Source organism: Canis lupus, chromosome 21, assembly GCF_011100685.1.
Source record: "Canis lupus familiaris isolate Mischka breed German Shepherd chromosome 21, alternate assembly UU_Cfam_GSD_1.0, whole genome shotgun sequence".
Lineage (NCBI taxonomy): Eukaryota > Metazoa > Chordata > Mammalia > Carnivora > Canidae > Canis > Canis lupus.
Window position 1 is genome coordinate 21,851,832 of NC_049242.1, and position 18,926 is coordinate 21,870,757.

Here is an 18,926-nt window from a genome sequence, read left to right on the forward strand (position 1 = left end):
GGGCTCTCGGTGCATGGATCCTGCTTCTCCCTCTGCCTGTGTCTCTGCCTCTCTCTCTCTCTCTGTGACTATCATAAATAAATAAAAATTAAAAAAAAAAAACTATGATCCATAAAATGAAAACTGATAAACTGGACCATATCAAAATTAAAACCTTTTTTGCTCTGTGAAAGACTCTGTGAAGTGTATGAGATGACAAGGTATATAGACCGGGCAAGAAAATATTTGTGAACTACACGTCTGATGAAGGATTAGTATCAAAAATATGTAAGGAACTCTCAAAACCCAACTAAAAAATAAGAAACAATACCATCAGAAAATGGGTAAAGACACAAACATTTCAACTAAGAGGATATACAGATGGCAAATAGGTACATTAAAATATGTTCATCTTAAGACATTAGGGAAATGAAAATTAAAACTACAATGAGAGATCAGCGCATACCTATAAGAATGGCTAAAATAAAAAATAGTGACAACATGAAATATTGACAAAAATGCAGAGAAACTGGGTTAACTGAAACACTGCTGGTAGAAATGTAAAATGTCATACCCACCCTGGAAAATAGCATGGGAGTTCTAAGAAAAACTAAACATATAATAACCATGATACAATTCAGCAATTCCACTCTGAGTATTTATTCCAGAGACTGGAACATTTATATTCACACAGAAACCTATAAACAAATGTTCATAGCAACTTTATTCCTTATAGTCAAAAACTAGAAACAATTCAGATGTCATTTAACAGGTCAATGGTTATGCATCCATACCATGGAATACTACTCAGCAATTGAAAGGGTTGAACCACTGACACATTCAACAACTTGTACTTATCTCCAGTAAATTATGCTGAGTGCAAAAGGCCAATCCCAAAGGTTATATATACTGTATGATTCCATTTACATAATATTTTTGAAATTAAAAAAATTATAGAAATGAAGGAAAGATCAGTGAATGCCAGGCAGGGGTTAAGGATAGCTGGTGAAAGGATGGGGTAGGAAAGAAGTGGGTATGGCTTTAAAAGGACAACACAGGGATCCTTGTGGTGAGGGAATTATTCTGTATCTTGACTGCCAATGTTAAATCCTGGTTTTAATATTGTACTATAGTTTTGCAAGACATCATTGGAGAAAACTGGTAAAGGGTACAGGAGATTTCTATTATTTTATAATGCATGTGCTTCTATAATTACTTCAAAATAAAACGCTTAATTAAAAAAAGAAAAAAGAATAAATCAATAAATCATGTTATTTATTTATTGAGCACATGCTATGTGGCCAGGTCACGTGGAAGGTACTCACATGAATATTTATATTTAATCTTCATAAACTCTATAAAGATTGTAACTATTTCCTAAATCATCTCTCTGGAGTACTGATTCTTTGTGACATTAACAATATTCCTTAAAAAGTGTTTTGTAAGAAGCGTTTTGAGTCCAGTAGTTTGAGGAACACAAAAACAATTTTTATTTTTACTATAGCATTTTTCAAGGCAATATACTAATGTACATTACAAATATTCAAAAGGAGGCCATCATACATAGTTTTCCTCAAATTAATTTTGGAACTTTTGTTTTTACAGGATGCCAATTAACACCTTGTTTAAAGAACTAGTATTATCTTATACCACAATAAATGTTGGCCTAAAGCTCTCTATCAATATTACTGCTAGAGTTGTATTTTATGTATTATTTCAACTTAGGCTATAGCTTTATTGCTTGAATATAATTTAAATCATGGCGTTGATCCAAATCACTTACCATGTAACAATATAAATAGATCGAAGTACTAATGTGAAGACCAACATTCCATACATAACCTGAATAAGAAAGGAAAAATGAAGTTAGTAAAATCATTATTCTTTGGCAAAGGAAGTATATTTTGCCTACAAAAATAGCCCTCTCAATAAAATTTACTACCTTTGGTTACATTTCATTTATTTATTTATTGAATTTTATTTATTTATTCATGAGAGACACAGAGCATGAGAGGGAGAGGCAGAGACACAGGCAGAGGGAGAAGCAGGCTCCATGCAGGGAGCCAGACATGGGCCTTGATCCCGGGTCTCCAGGATCATGCCCTGGGCCGAAGGCAGGGCTTAACTGCTGAGCCACCTGTGCTGCCCCTTTTGGTTACATTTTAAAGAACAGACTTTTTGCAAATATCTTCTCCCATCCATAGGTTGCTTTCTAGTTTTGTTGATTGCTTCTTTCACTGTGCAGCTTTTTATTTTGATGAAGCCTCTTATTTTGATGAAGTCTCAATAGTCTATTTTTGCTTTTGTTTTTCTTGCCTCCAGAAACATATCTAGAAAGAAGTTGCTACTGCCGATGTCAAAGAGGTTACTGTGTTCTTCTTTAGGATTTTTATGGTTTGAAGTCTCAGATTTAGCTCTTTAACCCATTTTTATTTTATTTTATTTTTTAAAGATTTTTATTTATTTATTCATGAGAGAGAGAGAGAGAGGCAGAGACACAGGCAGAGGGAGAAGCAGGCTCCATGCAGGGAGTCCGATATGGGACTCGATCCCGGGACGCCAGGATCACACCCTGGGCTGAAGGCAGGTGCTCAACTGCTGAGCCACCCAGGCCAGGGTACCCTCTTTAACCTATTTTTAATTTATTTTTGTGTATGGTGTAAGAAAGTGGTCCAGTTTCATTCTTTTGCATGTGGCACTCCAGTTTCCCCAACACCATTTGTTGAAAAGACTTTTTCCCATTGGATATTCTTTCCTGCTTTTTTGAAGATTAATTGACCTTAAGGTTGTACGTTCATTTCCAGATTTTCTCTTCCATTCCACTGATCTATGTGTCTATTTTTGTACCAATATCATACTGTTTTGATTATTACACCTTTTTAAAAAATGTAAATTCAATTAGCCAACATACAGTATACATCACTAGTTTCAGATGTAGAGTTCAATAATTCATCAGTTGTGTAACACCCAGGGCTCATCAGATCATGTGCCCTCCATAACGCCCATTCCAATTACCCCTTCCTCCAACCACCTCTCTTCTAGCAACCTTCAGTTTGTTTCCTATAGTTAAGATTCTATCGTGTTTTGTCTCCTTCTCTATTACTTCCCGATCAGTTTTCCCTCCCTTCTCCTATGATCTTCTGTGCTGTTTCTTATATTTCACATATGAGTGAAACCAAATGATACCTCTTTCTCTGATTGACTTATTTTGCCCAGCATAATATCCTCTAGTTCCACCCACGTTGATGTAAATGGTTAAGTATTCATCCTTTATAATGGCTAATATTCCATTGCATGTATGTGTGTGTGTGTGTGTGTGTGTGTGTGTGTTTGTGTGTATCACATCCTCTTTAATCATTCATCTGTTAGACATCTCTGCCTTTCCATAGTTTGGTTATTTGTGGACATTGCTGCTATAAACATTGGGGTGCGTGTGCCCCTTCAGATCATTACATTTGTATCTTTGGGGCAAATATCTAGCAGGGCAATTGCTGGGTCATAGGGAAGCTCAATTTTTCACTTTTTGAGGAATCTCCATACTGTTTTCCAGAGTGCCTGCACTGGCTTGCATTCCCACCAACAGTGTAAGAAGAGTCTGCTTTTTCTTCATCCTTGCCAACATCTGTTGTTTCCTGATTTGTTCATTTTAGGTATTCTGACCGGTGTGAGGTGGTATCTATAGTGATTTGGATTTGGATTTCCCTGATGACAAGAGATGTTGAGCATTTTTTTCATGTGTCTGTTGGCCACCTGTATGTCTGCTTTGGAAAAAATGTCTGTTCATATCTTCTGCCCACTTCTTGACTGGATTATTTGTTTTTTGGGTGTTGAGTTTGATAAGATTTTAAATAGATTTTCTTGGATACTAGCCCTTTATCTGATATGTCATTTGCAAATATCTTCTCCCATTCCAGACCTGAAGTCTGGAATTGTGATGCCTCCAAGTTGTTTTTCTTTTTCAAGGTTTGCTTTTGCTATTCAGGCCTTTTGCAGTTCCATACAAATTTTAGGACTGTTTATATGATAGAGGGGTAGTATCCAAAATACGTTAAAAAAAAAAAAAACTTAAAATAACTCAGGGTACCTGGGTAGCACATTTGGTTAAGTGTCCAACTCTTGGTTTCAGTTCAGGTGATGATCTCAGGGTTATGAGACTGAGCCCCAAATTGGGCTTGACACTCAGCACAGACTGCTTGAAATTTTCTCTCCCTTTCCCTTTGCCCCTCCTCCAGGTTGTGCTCTTTCTCACTCTAAAATAAATAAATCTTTAAAAAAACCTTATAAAACTCAATATCTGAAAAACTAATAATCCAATTAAAATGTGCAGAAGACACCAACAGACTATTCTCCACAGAAGACATACAGATGGCATAAGAAAAGATGTGACACAGACACATGAACACATGAAAAGATGCTCACCATCGCTGATCATCAGGGAAACACAAATCAAATGAGTTATTATCTTACATCTGTCGGAATGGCTAAAATCAACAATACAAGAAACAACAGGTTTCTTGTTGTGACAAGGATGTGGAGAAAAGGGAACCCTCATGCAATGTTGGTGGTCATGCAAACTGGTGCAGCCACTCTGGAAAACAGCGGTATGAAGGTTCCTCAAAAAGTTAAAAATAGAACTACCCTATGATCCAGCAATTGCACTACTATATATTTACTCCAAGAATACAAAAATACTAATTCGAAGGGATACATTTATCTCAATGTTTTTTTTTTTTTCTTGTTTTTTGTTTTGTTTTATCTCAATGTTTATAGCAGCATTATCTACCCGAGCCAAAATATAGAAACAGCCCAAGTCAACTGATGAATGGATAAAGAAGATGTGGTATAAAGAAGGGGAGCTAGGATGGCACATAGTAGGAGGACCCTAGGCTGGCCTTGGTTCCTTGAATGCAGCTAGGTAACTATCAAACCATTCTGAATACCCAAAAAATTAACCTGAGGACTGATACAACAAACTGCACAACTAGGAGAGAAAAGACCATAGGAAGGAATGTAGGATGTGTGGAGACATGGTTTGGGGGAGAAACACTTTATGGGTGTTGTGGAAGAGGGGGAGCCTTTGTCATGGAGAAAGGTGAGAGAGAGAGAGGAGTGCACAGTGATTGATACAAAGAGGATACTTCCCTAAAGCTATTGGTTGGGAAAATGGAAAGGGCTAATTTTCACGAGTTTTTGCAACCAGCAGGGCTCAAAAGACTGGAGTTATGGAGGTTCATGGGTTTGTCTGGGATAGAGACCTGAGGGCACTGCCCTGCTCCTGGGGAGAAGGCAGGCAAGTATCTCTGGGGCAGAAGGTGTGATCTGAGGATTACCCGGGACACATGGTGGAAAGTGACTATTTCCTATTCCTGGAGTGCATCTGTGAGAGGTGGCTTTGCCTCTCTGGGGACAAAGGAGCCTGCAGGTGGCATTTTGCTCCTCTACCCTCACCAAAGACCCAGAAAAATCTACTAAGGGCAGCTAACCTGGACACTGATTGTTTAGCCTGCTTTGCCTCTGCTCTAGTGCAGCTGCCCTTCTGGGTCAAACCTGCATTGGTTCCAGCATGTCATGACCCTCACCGAGAAGCCCAGCATGGGTTCCTGCCACAGCAAGTCCCTAAAGTTTGGAGTTTTGGAAGTTAGCAGGTTTGGCTATGATAGAGCCCAAAGTGCACTGTGCTGCTCCAGGCAGGTGAACAACCTGGAGAAAGAGGGTGAAAAAAGCGACTAAAAAACACATAGGATGCATGGGGGGAAATTATCTGCTCTTCTGGGAGGGCTTCATGAGAACAGGGAGTGTGGAATACCTTCCCCTAGGGATAAAGAAGCTAGCTGGCACCATTTACTTTCCCCATCCCTTAAGTGTAAACCAACTTCAGTAAACAAATGCTATGCACTAACACTGGTTGCCTAATGCTTATACCAGGTCCCACCCCTCTGTGCTACCCTGGTACTGCTTTTCTTGGGCAGGTGTGCCTAAGGACCAGCCCAGTGGGCCTCTTCCCCAGAAGACAAGCACAACCCTTCCTAGCCCCAACATATCTACTAACCAAAAAGTTCTGTACTTTTATTAACTTTAAAAAAATTTTAAAAAAATAAAAAAATAAATAAATAAATTTTTTAACTGAAACACACAAACACAAGTGCTTAAAAGATAAACATTTTGACGATTATCATAAAACAAGTACCCTTGTACTTTTTGACTTTGTAATTAAAAATGGACCATTGACAGTGTACTCTAAATCAACCTCAGTATCCCTCTCAAGCTCTATACCTTCTCTTCCTCAAGACTCAACACTATTCTAACATTAGAGTTTAATTTTGTCTGTTTTGAATCTCTTTATAAATGGAACCCTACAGGGGATCCCTGGGTGGCTTGGCAGTTTGGCGCCTGCCTTTGGTCCGGGGTGCGTTCCTGGAGTCCCAGGATCAAGTCCTGCGTCGGGCTCCCAGCATGGAGCCTGCTTCTCCCTCCTCTTGTGTCTCTGCCTCTCTCTCTATGTCTATCACAAATAAACAAACAAACAAACAAACAAACCTTTAAAATAAATAAATAAATAAATAAATAAATAAATAAATAAATGGAATCCTATATGTGTCAAGCTTCCTGTACCCAATATTATGTTTATGAGCCTTATTCAACTTTGTTATATGAGCTGTGGCATATTAGTTCTCACTATTTAATATCCACTTCCTTTCTATTTAATAATTTATTAATATTATCTAATAATAAATTAAATATAATTTAATAATTATAACTAAAATGGCTTATTTAAAACTAAAAATATATTGACAATATTTCATAAATTAATATTATTTGAATATGCATATTTTCTTTTTCTTGGTTATCATATGAGGGACCTATTTCATTAAATAGGTAATAATTATTTCAAGAATTACTTTAGGTTTTTGTTTTGTTTAAATAGAAATTTACTTGCTTATAGTTCTGGAGGCTAGAAATATAAGGTAAAGGTGCCAGCAAGCTTGGTTTTCTCTGAGGGACTCTCTTCTAGGCTTGTAGGTGGCTATCTTTTTCTGATGTCTTCATATGATTTTCTTCTGTGTATGACTATGTCCTAATCTCTCTTTATAAGGACACCAGTCATATTGGATTAAGGCCTATCCATATGAACTCATTTTACCTTAATTTTCTTTTTCAAGGCCCTGTCTCCAAATACAGTTAAGTTCTTTATTTTTTCTTATTAATTCCAGTATAGTTAAGTGTTATATTAGTTTCAGGTGTACAATACCATTACTGTAATTCAACAGTATCACAATTGTTGAATCACCATTCAACAATTCTATACACTACTCAATGCTTATCATAAGTGTACCCTTAATCCTCCTCACCTATTTCACCCATCCCCCTTCCTCTCTGGTAACCATCAGTTTGTTCTCTATAGTTAAGAGTTTTTTTCTTTTTTAAAATTTGTTTTTTGGGCAGCCTGGGTGGCTCAGCGGTTTAGCACCGCCTTTAGCCTAGGGCCTGATCCTGGAGACCTGGAATTGAGTCCCACATCAGGCTCCCTGCATGGAGCCTGCTTCTCCCTCTGCCTGTGTCTCTGCCTCTCTCTCTCTCTCTGTCTCTCATGAATAAAAAAATAAAATCTTAAAAAAAATTTTTTGTTTCTTAAAGTCCACATATGAACGAAATCCTATGGTATTTGTTTGACTTATTTCACTTAGCATTTTACCCTCTAAGTCCACCCATGTTGTCACAAATGGCAATGTTTCATTCTCTTTTATGGCTGAGTAATATTCCATGGCATATATGTATCACTTCTTTACAAATTCATCAATGGGCGGAAAATTGGGCTGCTTCCATTATTTGGTTATTGTGAAAAATGCTGCAATAAACGATGGTGAACTTATCTTTTCAAGTTAGTGCTTTCATTTTCTTTGGGTAGTGTAATTACTGGATCATTCAGTAATTCTATTTCTTTTTTTTTAAAGATTTTATTTAAGTAGTCTCTACACTCTATATGGGGCTTGAACTTACAACCCTGAGATCAAGAGTCGCATGCTCCACTGAGCCAGACAGGCACCTCTAGTAGTTCTATTTTTAATTTTCTGAGAAACCTCCATACTGTTTTCCACAGTTGCTGCACCAGTTTGCATTCCCACCAATAGTGCATGAGAGTTCCTTTTTCTCCACATCCTTGCCAACACTTCTTTTATTTCTGATTTTAGCCATTTTGACAGGTGTGAGTGATACCTCAGTGTGGTTTTGATTTGCATTTCCCTGATGATGAGTGATGGTGAGCATCTTTTCATATGTCTGTTGCCCATGTTATGTCTTCTTTGGAGAAGTGTCTGTTCATGTCTTTTGTCCAGTTTTTAACTGTATTATTTGGGTTTTTTGGTGTTAAGCTGTGTAAGTTCTTTATATATTTTTGATATTAACCCCTTATTGGATATATCACTTTCAAATATCTTTTCCCATTCAGTAGGTTGACTTTTTATTGATGGTTTCCTTTGTTGTGCAAAAGCACTGTATTTTGATGTCCCAAGAGTTTATTTTTGCTTTTGTCTCCCTCGCCTTTCTAGACATATCTAGAAAAATGTTGCTATGGCCAATGTCAGAGAAATTACTGCCTACGCCCTCTTCTAGGATTTTTATGGTTTCAGGTCTCACATTTACGTCTTTAATCCATTTTGAGTTTTTGTGTATGGTATAGAAAGTGGTCCAGTTTCATTCTTATGCATAAAGCTATCCAGTTTTTCCCAACATCATTTATTGAAGAGACTTTTTCCCCTTGCATTGAATATGCATATTTTATATATCCATTCTACTGCAGCTGGACACTGGAGTCCAATTTTAGATATCTATAATAACCCTGCTATAGTCACTTTAATATATATTTTTGGTGACATGTTGAGATTTCTGTTGAACATTAGCCAAACTGATGGAGCAGAGTATGCATAAATTCAATCAACATTAGTAGTTTGCACAAACTGTTTTCCAAAGTGGTTATGACAATTAACACTCCCACCAACAGCGTATGATGGTTGCTAAACAACCTTGTCAATAAGCACTTAATACTGTAGTCTTTTTGATTTTAGCCATTCTGTTGGGTTTCTAGTAGCACCTCATTATGTTTGTAATTTTTATTTCCATGATGATTAATTAATTATCATTTCACAAGTTTATTGGCCATTTGAGTATAGTCTTTTGTTAGGCATCTCTTTGTCCATTTTTCTACTTGGGTCTTCTACTTTTATTGGTTTGTAGAAGGTCTTTATATATACTAGTCTTCACTTGATCATATGTGTTGTGAATATCTTAATCCACTCTACAGCATTATGTTTTTACTCTTCGGATGCCTTTTGATGAACCCAAATTCTTAATTTTAAGATAAATGATAGAATGTGTCTTGTAATGATGGCATAATTATCCATTTATTTAGGTACTCTTTAACGTCTTCAAATATGTTTTATCACTTTTTCCATTTGTAAGTCTTAGACATTTATGTTAGATTTATTCCAAGGCACTTCATATTCTTTTTAAAAAATTTTTATAATTAAAAAAAATTATTCATGATAGAGAGACAGAGACACAGGAGGAGGGAGAAGCAGGCTCCATGCCGAGAGCCTGACGTGGGACTCGATCCCAGGACTCCAGGATTGTGCCCTGGGCCAAAGGCAGGCGCCAAACCGCTGAGCCACCCAGGGATCCCCCAGCACTTCATATTCTTAGATGATTATTTTATTTTATTTATTTATTTTTTAATTTTTATTTATTATTTATGATAGTCACAGAGAGAGAGAGAGAGAGGGAGAGAGAGAGAGGCAGAGACACAGGCAGAGGGAGAAGCAGGCTCCATGCACCGGGAGCCCGATGTGGGACTCGATCCCAGGTCTCCAGGATCTCGCCCTGGGCCAAAGGCAGGCGCCAAACCGCTGCGCCACCCAGGGATCCCCAGATGATTATTTTAAGTAGTACTTTCAAAAATATTTTCTACCTGTTTGATGCTGTTATATATAACAGACTGGAATATATAACTGGAATTAGTTCTTCTTTTACTATGTGGTAGAATATTCTAGTGAAGTCATATTTGTGGGAAGATTTCTGACTACTGACTCGATTACTTACATATATATATATATATATATATACACACACACACACACAGCCATTTTTTGTAGTTTTTATATCACGTGACTTTGCATTTTAAAATCTCTTCAGATTTTAATAATCTGTAGATTCTTTAATTTTCTATGTATACATTTGTGTATCACTTGTGGATATTTACAGTTTTGTTTCATCGTCTTAAATTTAATAACTTTAATTTCTTTTTCCTGCCTAATGAAGTAGGCCAAACCCTTGCTATCTCATGCTCAATTTCAAAGGGAAAGCTTTCACTGGTTCATCACTAACTGTAATATTGGCTATAGGGCTTAAAATTTATTTTTAAAATAATCTTTAACAGATTAAGAAGACCTTTTTTTATTTCCAATTTGCTCTGTTTTTTTTTTTTTAAGATTTATTTATTTATTTATTTATTCATGAGAGACACAAAGAGAAGGCAGAGACATAGGCAGAGGGAGAAGCAGGCTTCTTGTGGGAAGCCTGATGAGAGACTTAATCCCAGGACCTCGGGATCATGACCTGAGCCAAAGGCAGATGCTCAACCACTGAGTCACCCAGGTGCCCCCAGATTTTCTATTCTTTATTAAGTTTCTGCAAGTTATACTTCTAGGAATCTGTCCATTAAAAAATACTGCAATTTAAAATTTATTAGCATAAAGTCTCTCATAATATTCAATTAATTCTTTAATGCTCTTAGGATTTAATGTGATATCCTCCTTTCATTCTGATATTATTTGTGCTTGCCTTTTCACTTATGATCAAATTTGCCAAGGATATATGTTAATTTTACTTGTCTTTTTGAAGAAGGAACTTATGGCTTTGCTTATTTTCTCTACAGATACTTGTTTTCTAATGTATTCATTTTTGCTTTTTATTTTTCCTTTGTTTCTTGAAATAGATGCCAAAACTCCCCTTTATGGTCTTTCTTCTTCCTCTCTCTTTTTTTTTTTTTTGGTATACACATTTTAAGGCTAGATATTTCTTTCCAAGTATTGATTTTGCCAAGTCCTCCAGGTTTTAACGTGTATTTATTTTATTCTGATTCCATAGTATTTTCCAATTTCTATGACTTCTTTGAGCCATGTATTATTTAGAATTATATTGCTTATATTTAACATAATTGTATTATAATCAGAAATTATATTCTGATTCTAATCCTTTGAAATTTAAGGTGCTATGTGGGCAAGTATATAGTCAATTTTTGTAAATGTTCTTTAAGGGTTTGAAAAAAGTGTTTCTGCAATTGTTGGATGCAGTATTTTACATCTGGCTTATGGGCAAGGTTTCATATCTATCTATCAGAAAGAGAGTGCGTACATGGTGGGGGGGGCAGAGGGAGGAAGAGAATCTTCATCCAGACTTTCTGCTGAGTGGGGAGTCTGACACAGGGCTGGATCACCCAGGCACCACATGGGTCACGGTTTTTTTTTTTGTTTGTTTTGTTTTTAGAGATTTATTTATTTATTCATGAGAGACAGAGACAGAGAGAGAGGCAGAGACACAGGCAGAGAGAGAAGTAGGCTCCATGTAGGGAGCCCAATGTGGCACTCAATCCCCTGACTCCAGGATCACGCCCTGAGCCAAAGGCACTCAACTGCTGAGCCAGCCAGGTGTTCCATGGGTCAAGATTCTTTAATCATGTTGTGCAAATATCCCACATTTATTACTGAGAGGTATATATTAAAATCACATAAAATTATAGATTTTCTTTTAGTTCTGTCAAATTTTGCATTATATATTTGAGACATTACATGGACTAGAAATTTTGAATTATAATTTTCTGATGAATTGAATATTTTTAATACTATGAAGTAATCCCTCAGCTTTTCCCATAAAGTCTATTTTGTTCTATAATAAAACAACTATACCACATATCCATATAACACAATTATGCTTAGTGTTTGCATGGTATATATACTTTTCCACACTTTCACTTTCAACCTTTCCATTTCTTGGTATTTCAGGTGGACTCTTTTTCAAGGCCTTGATATGACTCCTGCCTACTATCTGTAGTCTCTCTACAACAGCAGAATCCAACAACTATTATTGAATATTGTATTAGATCCTGGGAATAAAATGGTGTGGAGTAAAGGATTAATATCAAGGATCAGCTTGATGTAGGACTGGTTGAGAATGACCTCAGTCTCGAAGGCTTGAATGTAACAGTTAAGATAAATGGAAAATATTATGTCTGCTTTGGTTGTGAAAGACCGCATCTAGGTTGGAGGCTTGGGGTCTGATGAGAACAGTATGAAAGGTGTTCATTATAAAGAATGATAGGAAAAAGGGGCTAGAGCTTCTATGTGTTACAATGACCTCCACTACACATAGCTCTCATCTCTGGCAGGGTACATAACTTATGTGGATGAGAGGGCAAAAGAGTCTGTGCATAAAAATAGCTCTGGATCTCCTGATGAGATGAAAACATTATACTCCTATAGTATACTGCTGTATACTCCACCATGTATCCCCTTATCCCCTCTCTGAAGCTAAGTAAACACAGCATTAGATTAAAGATGATTAAAGGCTAATTGCCAGTTTAAATCTGTAACTGCAGCTGTGATGCTCTAATGGTGAACAAGAAAGGCATGATCCCTGTCCTCAGCAATTACAATCTATTGTGGAAAAAGATAAGTAATCAGGCAATGAAAGATCTAGTATTTAACTCTGTGACAGGGACTGTACAGAGTGCTTTGAAAACCACCTAATCTAGACTTTTGCAGATCAGAAAGACTTTTATGGAGGATATGATTTTTAATTTTATAATTGAAACATTAGTAGAAGCATCATTAATAATCACTGAAATATTATTTGGAGAAGATGGAAGAGGGGTGTGTGGGTGGCTCAGTCAGCTGAGTGTTGGACTCTTGATTTTGCCTCAGGTCATGATCTTGGGTGACCTGAACCCAAGCCCATGATCACAGTGTCAAGGTCTGCTCTGTGTGGGGAGCTTAAGATTCTCTCTCTCCCTCTGCCCCTCTCCACCCCATGTGCACACTTAACCCTCTCGCTCTTTCAAAAAAAAAAAAAAAAAAAAAAAGAGAGAGAGAGAGATTGGAGCTGGATGAAAGTAACCAGCATAGCTTACATTGTAGAGACCAGAAGAAAGTATGTCTAGAATATACTGTTGACATGAAGAGTGGGAAAAATGAAGTCAAAAAGGTAAAACCAGAGGTCAAATCTGGCTTTTCAAGTCATGTTAAGGAGTTGAACTTTATCTTATAAGCAAAAGGAAGTCATTACTTCTCAGCCTTTTGGCCGTGTAATATCTGTTTTTATCAGCAAAAGGAAGTCAATGGAAGTTTCAGCAATAGTGGAACATGATTACTCGTGTATTAGAAAGATATTTCTTTCTTGCTGGGTGGAGAATGAATTAGATGGAGGCAAGACCAATGGAAAACAAACCAATACCAAGGTATTACTGTAACCTAGGTGAGCGATGGGGCCTGAACCAGGGTACTATCACTGGGAACAGAGAGAAATGGACATAATAAAGAATTAGTCTTGGACTGATAATAATTTGATATGGCAGTTAGGAAGAATTGGGAAAGCCAATGATGGCCTGGTTTATGATTTTAGTAGTTAGGTGCATGGTGAAATTGTTCCTTACGTTAGGATATACAAGAGAAGAAATACTGGAGGGAAAATATGGTGATTTCATTTCTAGATATGTTCAGAGTTGGAAGTGTCCATGAGATATCCAAGTAGAGATCTCTGAGAACCAGATGTTAGATATCTGGGTTTAAATCTTAGAAGAAAAAAATCTAAGCCAGAGAAACAGATTTATGAATCACCATCATACAGAAGTCAAAGGGAATGGATTGTTCAAGGAATATGTCAAACACATCAAATAATGGGTAAGTTAGAACCTATACTCTGGCAGTGCACTGAGGCTTTTCCAAATTAATTTCCTTCCTTCCACAAGCACCTCTACCCCATACATTCTGATTCTCTTCTAGGATCTGTGCCAGATCCTACTAGTGACCTATTCAGTATTCATTCTGTTTTTTGTCTTTACAGAAGACTGATTTTATTGACCAACAATATGTCCAGCTATAAAAGCTTGATTTCTCAGTCTCTGCCGCAGCAAGAGGTAGCCACCTGACCTTAACAACTTTTTTCTATGCATATTCTATTATTAGTCATTTTTAAAATAAATACATACTTTTTTGCTCCTTGTAATTTTCACCTAAAATACTTTTTATTCTGATAATAAATTCCAAAGTAATCTGCTATAGGAGCATCATCATATCACAGAAGGAATATGAGGTTTGGAATAAAAAAGACCTGGGTTCAATTTCCAGCACTACTAGGGACTAAGTGAGAAACCCTGGACTAATTTTTTTTTTTAAAGATTTTATTTATTTATTCATGAGAGAGAGAGAGAGAGAGAGAGAGAGAGAGCAGGCTCCATGCAGGGAGCCCAACGTGGGACTCGATCCCGGGTCTCCAGGATCACAACCTGGACTGAAGGCGGCGCTAAACCGCTGAGCCACCAGGGCTGCCCTGGACTAATTATTTACCTTTCTGATGCTCAGTTATCTCATCTATAAAATAAAGATGGTAATTTCTATACAGGTCTGTCGGTATTTAGTAAGATAATAGGTAAGTCAATCTATATAAACTATATGAAAGAATATATACTACTCAGCACATAGCAGATACTAAAAAATGTCAGCTTTTCCAAGTGTGTGTACATAGTAATTTCCTTATACTGCTAATTTGTAGTAAAATGGCACAAATAAAACATAGCAGAATAAAATTTAAATAAATCTGTTTAAGTTCTGTTTTCAAACTGTTTATATAGTATGTTCTTTCTTACAAACCTTGAGGATTAAATTAGAAGGGAGAGCAAAATACTGATGTGTCATGTCTAGATATCATCTCCAGGAGACATCTACTTAGGAAGATTTTAAGCAATAACATTTTCTGAGATAATAGATGAAATCTCATCTGAGATATTTAGTTACTGATTTAGCAACCGGCTTAAAGAGGGTTCATGAACTTCTTAAAAGTTCTTTTAACCTATTTTCATGTATACTTTTTTTGTTGTTATTTTCTTACTTAAGCTATATTAGTATTTCTACTGAATGTGGCAGGCATATGATTTTAGTATTACCTTTTTCAAGGCCATCAAATTTAATAAATAGCATTTGGCTCTCTTTGGGAGATACCTGGATCACCTTGGATTTAATATAGTAAAGGAGAAATGTTATCAGTATTTTCTCCTTCAGGGAAGCTAATCTGGTTAGCAAGACAATCCATCCTGGCTGTGACAGATACTTTTAAAGTGTTTATTAGGGCACCTGGGCAGCTTAGTCAGGTAAGCATCTCTATTTGGCTCAGGTTATGATCCCAGGGTCCTGGGACTGAGTCCCACATCAGGCTCCCAGCTCTGTGGGGAGCCTGCTTCTGCCTCCCTCTCTGTCTCTCATGAATAAATAAAATCTTAAAAAAAAAAAGTGTTTATTCTTTCCTTCTAATTGTATATCACCACTTATCTGTCTAGTCCCAACTCAACTATCTCCTTTCAGAAGCTTTCGGTGATCATCATAGGTAGAAACATACCTGTCATTTTACATCTTCACATGTACTTTTAGTTCACACTATTATTATATTTATTGCCTTGTGCTTTACCTTAGATAGTAGTTTTATATTATCCGTGTGAAATAAAACCCCTCTTCATTTTAAACATTTTATAGATGGGGAAATTCAAGAATAGGCACAGTATGAAATTTGTCCATGGATAACAAAGTGGCAAAAAATTGAGATTCCAAACTTCAAAAAATCAAGATTCTAACTCTCAAGCCAGAGTTCCTTTAGATAACGCTGCTTTTCTCTCCTTTCCCATTATTTCTAAGAGCTTGAAATTTACTGTAAATCTTGTCAAAAATTCCAAAACTTTTCCAATTACAAAATTCAAAACAATTTTTCTAAATTCCTGTACATAATATCAAACAGTGATATGAAAGAATGAGAGCAATACTCCACAAACTTAGACGAAAAGAAGGTTCTGAGAAAAAGCAGTTCTCTTAAGAATAATACCCAGAAACTAATTGGGAATAGATTTGTTTAAGCCATTGAGTATAAATAAAAAATATTAATTCTGGGGTGCTTAGCTTGTGAGTTGGTAGAGCATGCAGGTCTTGATCTTGGCGTTGTGAGTTCAAGCCCCATGTTGGACATGGAGCTTATTTAAGAAGAAGAAAATAAATTCTAATAACTTAACAGGACCACTGAAGATATTCTAGATTAGACTTTGGGGCAAAGGCCTCTTCAAATAAACCATTACATACAGTGAGAAGTACTACTGTATCACAATAGCGGGCCATCTTCCCTACCTCGTTTTTTAATATTAAAGGAAGTAATAGGGATCCCTGGGTGGCGCAGCGGTTTAGCGCCTGCCTTTGGCCCAGAGCGCGATCCTGGAGACCCGGGATCGAATCCCACGTCGGGCTCCCGGTGCATGGAGCCTGCTTCTCCCTCTGCCTGTGTCTCTGCCCCTCTCTCTCTCTCTCTCTGTGACTGTCATAAATAAATAAAAATTAAAAAAAAAAATAAAGGAAGTAATAATTTAGCTATATGCAATAAATATATTATATAATTCTATCCTGAGACATCTAAGCAGACTTCACCCTTATGTACATTACCACTGCTTTTACAATAAGTATATTTTTACAAGTCTATCTTCTTGACCAGTGAGCTCCTTGAGACCAGTAATCATGTTTTATTTGCTTGGGTTTATTAATATTAGTTATCATTTACTGACTGATTGCCATCTGATAGGGGTTTTTTTATGCATTATCTCATTTATTTTTTAAAAGATTTTATTTTGATAAATAATTTAATAAAAATTAAATGAAATCTTAAAGAAAAAAAAAGGATTTTATTTTTATGTCATTATCTACACCCAACATAGGGCTTGAACTTAAAACCCCAAGATGAAGAGTCACATGCTCTACTGACTGAGCCACCTAGGCAACCCCATGTTATCTCATTTAATCTTCAGACAACCTCAGGAGATTATTACACCAATTTTAGAAATATAGTATAATGAGTTCTGTAAGAGTAAGAACCTCATCATTTTATTCACTAGTATCTCTCTAATGTCTAGTACAGCACCTGGCATATTGAAGGCACTTAAAAAGTGTTTGTGGAATAATGAAGAAACCAAAGCTTAAAGAAGTAATTTGTCCAGGGTATACAACTAGTAAGTAGAGAGATTCAATTTGAATCCAGGTCTGTGTGACTTTAGATCTTCAAATTTTTGCTTCACTGCCTCTCTATTTCCAACTTCCAGCTCATATCTGTTGAATGAATGAATGTCTTCTACCTTCAGACGACTTATTCACTTCACCCTACCATTCTTCCACTTCTCTCCTGAGAATCCCTAGAATATAACCCATAGCTCTAAGCTTTCATCCTCCTGCCCTTCCTATTAGCAAACATTTACCCTATCTACAGAAAAGAGAGTATGTATTACTGAAAAAATACATGGAAGTTGCAGCCTGGGAAGACAGATGAATAATTTATTACTTTTATTTCATAAACCGTGTAAAGTAGGTCTAAAACAGAACATGGAAAATTGATGGTCATAAACTTACAAAAATTATCCCAAATTTCCAAATTTTGTCTTTTTGTGCTCATGACTTTTCTTTCTTATAAAGACAAATAAGAAATTCACAAAAGCTGAAATATTCTTCATAGAAGAAACTTCCTCCTCTATATTGTCAATAAATCTTTCTAGATAAAGAGGGAATTCCATAATGACATACTTTAAGCTAAAAGAAACAGGAAAGTGAGGCTGTTCTCTCTTGTAACACCTACTTTCACCTTGTCTGTAGAAAAGCAAGGCATAATAATGTGGCTTTGGAATTCATTTTTAAAAAAGGAGATTTCAGTTAGATGACTATTATCTAGCTTAAGTTAAAAAAATTATAGGAACCCTTACTTTTTATATACAAGATAGTACAAGATAGTCTAAAACTACAAGGCAGGATCCCTGGGTGGCTCAGCAGTTTAGCGCCTGCCTTAGGCCCAGGGCATGATCCTGGAGTCCCGGATCCCACATCGGGCTCCCTGCATGGAGCCTGCTTCTCCCTCTGCCTGTGTCTCTGCCTCTCTCTCTCTCTCTCTCTCTCTCTGTGTGTGTGTGTGTCTCTCATGAATAAATAAAATCTTTTAAAAATAATAATAATAAATTAAAAATAAAACTACAAGGCTTCTGATACCTCTGAAATATGTCCTTATTTATTTGTTTTTTTGTTTTCTAGTTTGTTAAAAGAATTGTAATAGGAGTCAAACAAATCTAGGTTAAAATCTTGGCTCTGACTCTTAACTGTGTAACCACTGGGCAAATTTTTTTTTTTTTAAATTTTTTCTTATTGGAGTTCAATTTGCCAACATTTAGCATAACACCCAGTGCTCATCCTGCCAAGTGCCCCCCTCAGTGCCCACCACCCAGTCACACCAACCCCCTGCCCACCTCCCTTTCCACTACCCCTTGTTTGTTTCCCAGAGTTAGGTGTCTTTCATGTTTTGTCATCCTCACTGATATTTTCACTTATTTTTTCTCCTTTCCCTTTATTCCCTTTCACTAATTTTTATATTCCCCAAATGAGTGAGACCATATATGTTTGTCCTTTTCCGATTGGCTTATTTCACTCAGCATAATACCCTCCAGTTCCATCCACATCGAAGCAAATGGTGGGTATTTGTCGTTTCTAATGGCTGAGTAATATTCCACTGTATACATAGACCACATCTTCTTTATCCATTCATCTTTTGATGGACACCGAGGCTCCTTCCACAGTTTGGCTATTGTGGACATTGGGCAAATTCTTAATATCTCTGAGTTT

At 36.6% G+C, this 18,926-nt stretch overlaps 1 protein-coding gene and 1 long non-coding RNA gene across 6 annotated transcripts in view; one reads left to right on the forward strand and one right to left on the reverse strand.

Moving 5' to 3' along the window:
* LOC119864973 overlaps positions 1 to 12,613 on the forward strand; it is a 55,450-nt gene extending 42,837 nt beyond the window's left edge. The window contains exon 3 of the long non-coding RNA XR_005375637.1: positions 12,033 to 12,613. This is a non-coding gene — a long non-coding RNA (uncharacterized LOC119864973). The remainder of the gene's footprint in view (positions 1 to 12,032) is intronic.
* The window catches only part of ACER3 (alkaline ceramidase 3), a 151,393-nt gene that overhangs the window by 25,147 nt on the left and 107,320 nt on the right, over positions 1 to 18,926 (reverse strand). For all 5 annotated transcript variants that reach the window (XM_038568543.1, XM_038568544.1, XM_038568546.1 and 2 more), the window contains one exon: positions 1,763 to 1,821. In XM_038568543.1, coding sequence (XP_038424471.1) covers positions 1,763 to 1,821 — 59 coding nt within the window. The remainder of the gene's footprint in view (positions 1 to 1,762; positions 1,822 to 18,926) is intronic.